General features: G+C 49.8%; 1 protein-coding gene across 2 annotated transcripts in view; it reads left to right on the top strand.

The window, feature by feature from the left end:
* The window catches only part of arap3 (ArfGAP with RhoGAP domain, ankyrin repeat and PH domain 3), a 36,833-nt gene that overhangs the window by 19,049 nt on the left and 10,978 nt on the right, over positions 1 to 6,806 (top strand). For both annotated transcript variants that reach the window (XM_005719388.2, XM_005719389.2), the window contains 12 exons: positions 713 to 798; positions 962 to 1,144; positions 1,878 to 2,013; positions 2,368 to 2,472; positions 3,166 to 3,319; positions 3,399 to 3,501; positions 3,681 to 3,879; positions 3,963 to 4,026; positions 4,106 to 4,269; positions 5,619 to 5,831; positions 6,011 to 6,116; positions 6,256 to 6,403. In XM_005719388.2, the coding sequence (XP_005719445.1) occupies positions 713 to 798; positions 962 to 1,144; positions 1,878 to 2,013; positions 2,368 to 2,472; positions 3,166 to 3,319; positions 3,399 to 3,501; positions 3,681 to 3,879; positions 3,963 to 4,026; positions 4,106 to 4,269; positions 5,619 to 5,831; positions 6,011 to 6,116; positions 6,256 to 6,403 (1,661 nt within the window). The remainder of the gene's footprint in view (positions 1 to 712; positions 799 to 961; positions 1,145 to 1,877; positions 2,014 to 2,367; positions 2,473 to 3,165; positions 3,320 to 3,398; positions 3,502 to 3,680; positions 3,880 to 3,962; positions 4,027 to 4,105; positions 4,270 to 5,618; positions 5,832 to 6,010; positions 6,117 to 6,255; positions 6,404 to 6,806) is intronic.

Here is a 6,806-nt window from a genome sequence, read left to right as displayed (position 1 = left end):
TTTTTACCTTCTTGGCTAAGTGTATTACCCATGTTGTATACTGATTACTGCTCCTGCCTATATGACTGTAGCAGTTGCTCATGGCAGCAGAGCACAGAGAACGGAGTGGGACCGACCTGTGAATGAGGAGAGGCACAGTTTGATGAGCGGTCCGCAACAGGAGGAGCTGAGGAGAGGTCTGCAGCAACAAGACGCCATCTGGCCCAGGAGTCGGCAGCTCCCAGAGATCAATGCCATCCCATCAGTTCCTCTCAGTCTCTTTAACAACAACAACTCCCTCTCTTCCTCTCTACTGGACAATTCCCGGCTCCCTTCCTATTTCTGTACTCTCCTTCCTGCCCTGCTCAGTCTGTCTTCCCACCAGTTAGGATCTGTCTCTAATGTCCCCCCCAGTATTAATTTCTCCTTCTTCTCTATCTGTCTGCTTCTCTTTCTAATATTTCTGTGTCTTGCTGTCTCCATCTTCCCCCTCCCACCAGTCTTGCTCTCTCTCTCTCCAGTAACTGCCCAGCCAGTCAGTGAATGCACAAAGCACTCTCTGCGATTGGTATGAGTGTGTAGGGGTTGGGGGGGCAGGCCTCAGTGATAGCGTTCTTATGTGTTGTGTGTGTCAGTGAAAATATGCACAGAATGTGTGTCACATAGACAATGTGTGTGTGTGTGTGTGTGTGTGTGTGTGTGTGTGTGTGTGTGTGTGTGTGTGTGTGTGTAGGCCAGCACAGAGGGCTGGGCACGATGGTCTCCAAGGTTCAGAGTCTGAAACTGGACACGAGCGTGTGGAGCAACGAGATCGTTCAGGTGAGAGCGGCTTCAGGTGGCCTCTCGATCTGAGGTTGGTGTCAGTGCGGCTCTCTGCAGTTACAGGCTTTCAGCTGTAGGGGGGGTTCACAGACGCCTGAAAGCAGAGCCGTGCTGTTGTGTTTGTTTGTTTGCTTATACTGTGTGTATGTTTGTGGACCAGCTCTTCATCATGCTGGGGAACGACCGGGCCAACGACTTCTGGGCGGCCCGTCTGTCCGTCTCTGAGGAGTTGGACTGCGATGCGTCGGCTGAGCAGAGGAGAGAGTTCATCGCCCAGAAGTATCGCGAGGGTCGATACCGCCTTGCCCACCCGGCGTTCAGCAGCCAGGAGGAGCTGCTCAAGGTTTGCCCGACTGCTTTCATGAAATAAATACACTTAATGTTGGCATGCTGGGGTGAGAAGGGCCACAACAAGACGGGTCATAAAGGTTCATGCGTGAAATAGCTTCATGCAGCTTTAACTACAGCTGCATGCAGCTGCAACTGTGAACATAACTGAAGCTAGTTAGGACGCTGTAATGCACACATGGTGTGTGTGCGGTGTGGTGCTGGGAGAGCGCGTCAGCCTCATAGATCGTAATGTTGTAGATGAGGTCAGACCGCAGCAAATCATAAGCAGCTGCTCTTTGTGTGGGGGGAGCCTTTTTCCAGAGTGCACTGGGGCTCAGTGACCAAATGTTTAAAGCATCAGAGACGAAGATAAAAGCAGCTGGTAGATAAAAACAGGAGGCTTCGACTCACTCACACCTTTCATCTAAGAAACTTCTGCATCAAAAGGTCAAAGGTTACCCTGATCAGCTGACATGCTGATCCAAACATTTAAAGCCTTAATAAACAATCACGAAACAGAATCACAGCAGCACAGCCATGAGTCTCTCTCAGACACGCACACACTGAGTTACTGTCAGTCTATAGTACATCTGTGACATCATCAGAAGATGGCTCCTGCGTTTGTGTGTCCGGGTTCGCAGGGCCTGAGGTTTCCATGGCAGCAAACAGCAATAACAACAATGATGATGGTGATAGTGTGCAGAGATGGTTCTGGTGTTGACGATGATGCTTCGTGTCTCCAACAGGTTCTGTGTTCAGCCGTCTCTGAGCAGACTCTCCTGAAAACGGTGACTCAGATTTTCTCAGAGGCGGAGTCAGCTCACCTCGCCAACGACTCCAACGGCCGCCACCCCCACCTAGCGGATCACTGCAGCACATCAGGTTGGACTCTACTGTGCTCTGCTGTACTCTAATGCACTCTGCAGTGTTGAGCTGCGAGGAAGCAGGGCGTTGTATTTGATCCGATTAAATTCAACATGTGAAGTCGGTGACTGAGCTCGGTGCGGAGCAGCGTTGGCGCTGAAGGTCAGCCGCTCCATTATCAGCGCTGTCCTGCAGGGAGGCTTTCTCCCTGTCACGCTCGGCTTCACTGAGCAGTTTTCCGAGTGTTGGCTCAGCAGAAGAACACCTGCGTCAGTGTCAGTTTGCTCCAGACGCAGCAGTGCAATATTTCTCTTTCGTTGATGTGATTGGCTGACGGTGTTTATCTGATAGTGTTGTGCTTTTATTGGTCAGATCCCAGCGTCTACGATGAAATCATGCAGCCGGTTCTTCACTCTGGGTACCTCTACAAGTCGAGTTCTGCCAACAGAGGAACAATGTCCAGAAAAAACAGAGAAGGTAGGAAGAGGCGGGGTCAGAGGGTTTAAGGTTTAAACAGTCCTCAGATCAGAACAAAGAGGCGGTAAACGCCTCCAACACCTGCCAAAATTCACCCAAACCAAAAACTGTCAGAGATGTTTTCAGGTCTTCAGCAGGTTTCTGCTTCAGTGTTCAGGCTCAGAGCACAGGGCGGGATGTTAGCTGTGTTAGCTCACAAAGGCTGCTGGCTTGGTAGCACAGACCAGGACGTTGTAGCACGAGCTTGAAATGTGGTGTTTTTTAACGTCATCTCTTTTCAAACATCTCGTTTCCCACAACATAAGGATTATCTAATTTCTGAGCAGTGCTGACAAAGTAAAAGTTGCTCCTTAGACGTTTATTCAGATTGTGGTTTTGTTTCGTCCCGACGGCTGAAGTGCAGCTTCCAAACTCCATCAGATTCTCTGAGCTGTGTGCGCACTGGCAGCAAACACAAAGGAATTCTGGGAATTCTTGTGGAATTTGAGGCTACGCTGATACGATAACAATCAGAGCAGACTACAGCCACTCTGTAGCATCGTGACGTAGCTGTCGACGTATGCAGAATCATTTATGGCACTGACAGTTTGCTTCACCGCCCGCCTGTGAGCTGCACTAATGTTGCAGATGAAGAGGAGGGGAACGAACATTCATAGCTGAGTCTCGTGTAAAATTCTCTGTTCTCATCATCAGACTTCCAGAAGTTCTGGTGCTCGGTGGATCAGTCTCTGGTCTTCTACGAGTCGGATCGATCAGCTGATCCCAGCCTGCAGATCAGCGCTAAAGACATCGTGTGTTTGGGCGTCAGTCGACCCGACTCCTCCAACAACAACGGATTCATTGACAGGTTTTTATTCGCCGAGCTCCACGGTTAAATGGAAAGCTCAGATGGTCAGCCTGGTCAAACTCAAACTTTTCTCCCTCAGGTTTCGTTACACCTTCGAGTTGTATCTGACGTCGGAGAAACTCTTTCAGTTTGGCTTGGAAGCGTCCGACGAGCTGCACAGCTGGACCAAAGCCATTGGAAAGGTCTGCGCCGCATTTCGTCTGCGTCCTCCTCACAGAGCAGCTGAACACGTTTGTTCTGCTGTTCATGTTACAAACAATCAAATAAATAATGTTACAAAATTGTTCTAACACAAAATATTTTCCCTAAAAACTTCCTTGAATAAAAAACTGATCCATGTTTGTGCTGCGACCGTCACCAGGCTGCCACGCCGCTCAGCTGTCACTGCCTGCTGACCCGAGAGTTTGAACGGGTCGGGCTTCTACGGTACCGGGCGATGCTGGACCCTCAGCAGTGGAAGGAGGCTTACTTTGTCCTGCAGAAGTCCAACCTGTTCATCTGTCCCCGCAACGACGGCGCCGCCGAGGACATCATCAACCTCAACCGCCTGCAGGAGCTGAGTACGTGTGCTGGTCCCGGTCCGGGTCCTGGTGAATAGTTCTGATGGAGTCTGATTGTTATTGACGGAGCTCTCTGTGTTCAGGTATCACCTCCGAGATGGAGAACCAGGAGAAGAAAGACATCCTGGTCCTGGTGGAAAAAGGAAGGTGAGTGTTTGTCTGGTCTAGGCTTCAGTTTGTTGTCTGCTTCACATTTTGACGCACATGCGTTCGGTGTTCCCGTCAGAACGCTCCACCTGCAGGGCGTCGGTCGCGCAGACTTCTCTCTGTGGTACTCCGACATTCAGCGAGCAGCCGGCGGTAAAGGAAACGCTCTGAGAGACCAGCAGATGAGCAGGAACGACATCCCCATCATCGTGGACAGCTGCATCGCCTTCATCACACAGTACGGTGAGGAAGACTGACAGACAGACTTTCCTTGTTGGTAAGGGTTGGGGTTAGGAGACTGTAGCTACGCCACTGTGGGCTCTGCTGCTGATGGAGGATCATCTGATTAAACTGAACTGAAGAGGTGGAGGAAGCTTCAGGTCTCAATGGTGACAGGACAGTGAGATGAACAGAGCCTCTAACCCTCCTCAGGTCATTTTAAATAAATGAAAGTTTTTGGAAAAATGCACTTCTGAAGTACTTTTATGGCACCGTGCTCACTCACTCGTGAGCTGCTGCAACATGAATCAAATGGCTGAATTGCCACCTCAGCATGCAGGCAGCTTCTATAGAGTCTTGCTAATGACCTGCTAGTTGTATTCAGGTGTGTTGCAGCAGGGACACATGGAAAAGTTTCAGGACAGCGGCCCTCGAGGACTGGAGTTTGAGTTCGACGATACAGTTCACGTACTTCCTTTTGACCCTGGGGCCTAACCATGTAAACACTGGATTTCAAAGGATGTGAAGACCTTTTATTCGCTCACACATGAGAAAACGATCATTTAAAGACTGATTATCATCTTAATAATTCAGACTATTTTAGATATCTCCAATTGAGGACCTACTTCCAGCAGAACATTGTCACCAGAACTGATCTATATGATCCAATACTGATCCTTCTTCGTGGAAACAGGTAAGGCTGCGAGGGTTTTGACAAAGAAGCCTCACTCTACGGGCTGTGATAAAGAAAATGAAGGAAACATTTCAATATTAAATGAAGAATCGTTGGACGAATGTTCGTCCTTGTGGAAATGTACAAATTCCAGTATATGTCCAGCAGTGTTTTTTCATCTGGACACAGGTACACTGTTGGAGGTTAGGTGGGCCGTTGGCACATGTTTTGGGGCTTCCCCATTATTAAACCCTTTTGGCTTGAGTAAAACTTTAGTCAGTATATTTAAGGTAAATAACATACCTTTATAATTTTCTACCATACTCGCCTGCTGGGAAAGGTGCTTCTAGCAGGTGATTAACCCAAGCAAACCTGCGCTCCTCCCCGATGAGCTGCTTGAGTTTAGGAGGAGGAGGAGCAGTGTGTTAGATGCATTGTGAAGACTGAACCTCACTGCATGGTTCTTCTGCCGTTGTCATCAGGACGACTTCCTGCCGGGTTGACCTTGGCGTGTTTTTCCCTGCAGGATGTTTTAGAGCCAGAAGAAAAGCCCTGCAGACCAGCTTATGTGTGATTTTACTGTTTCTGCTGATAAATGATGTGCTCAGATGTGATGAAAGAGGCACGCAGCTCTGTTCCCCTGGTTTCTCATGTCAGGATAACAGAGCCGTGTGACCGAAGCCGTTCTGGGTCTGTGCAGGTCTGGGTCACGAAGGCATCTACAGGAAGAACGGAGCCAAATCCAGGATCAAGCTGCTGATGGAGGAGTTCCGCAGAGACGCTCGAAACGTCAAGCTGCGGATCGGGGACCACTTCATCGAGGACGTGACCGACGTACTGAAGAGGTTCTTCAGAGAGATCAATGACCCAATCTTCATGGTCGACCTCCACCCACTGTGGCAGGAAGCTGCCAGTGAGTCCACCTTTCTTCTGAGCGGTGCTTCTGCTGTCAGGGTTCAGGTCCAGACCACAACCCGAACATCACCTGGTTTTACTTAGATTTCAGGGACGGTCGGCGGTACACCTTCAGCTGATTGTAATTTGTCTAAATGAGTGATTGGTGTCTGTAACGAGTTTGTTCTTCATGCTCAGAAATCCCTCAGAGGCGTGCGAGGCTGGACCGTTACAAAGACATCATCCGCACTCTACCCCGAGTCAACCGGACCACCCTGGCTGCTCTCATCAGTCACCTGTACAGGTGAGCTCCCTAAGAAGCTGCACCGGTTACACCTGGTGGGGGTGGGGCTTAGGAACTTGCCTTTTTGTAGAAAACAGCAGGTGAGTGTAGGACACTGAGCCAAACGATGAGTCTAAAGAGGTTACCTGCGGTTCTTCAGGGTCCAGAAGTGCGCAGATCTGAACCAGATGTGCACCAAGAACCTATCGCTGCTCTTCGCTCCAAGTCTGTTCCAGACGGATGGGAAAGGTGAGCATGAGGTGAAGATCGTGGAGGACCTGATAGACAACTACCTGTACGTCTTTGAAGTGAGTAAGCCGTAGGGGCACACCAACACGTTCTCCTGTGTGTGACATTCTCCAGTGTGTGACGTTCTCCTGTGTGTGACGTTCTCCTCTCTGTGTCATGTTCCCCCGTGTGTGACGTTGTCCTGAGTGTCGTTCTCCTGTGTGTGACGTTCTCCTGTGTGTGACGTTCTCCTGTGTGTGTTGTGTGTGACGTTCTCCTGTGTGTGACGTTCTCCTGTGTGTGACGTTCTCCTCTCTGTGTCATGTTCCCTCATGTGTGACGTTCTCCTGTGTGTGACGTTCTCCTGTGTGTGATGTTGTCCTCTCTGTGCCATGTTCCCTCGTGTGTGACGTTCTCCTGTGTGTCGTTCTCCTGTGTGTGACGTTCTCCTGTGTGTAACGTTCTCCTCTCTGTGTCATGTTC

The sequence above is a fragment of the Pundamilia nyererei genome, unplaced genomic scaffold (genome assembly GCF_000239375.1).
Source record: "Pundamilia nyererei isolate P.nyererei 1_Seehausen unplaced genomic scaffold, PunNye1.0 scaffold00001, whole genome shotgun sequence".
In the NCBI taxonomy this organism is placed as follows: domain Eukaryota; kingdom Metazoa; phylum Chordata; class Actinopteri; order Cichliformes; family Cichlidae; genus Pundamilia; species Pundamilia nyererei.
The sequence above is the reverse complement of the archived record's forward strand: the minus strand, read 5'-3'. Positions and strand labels throughout refer to the sequence as shown.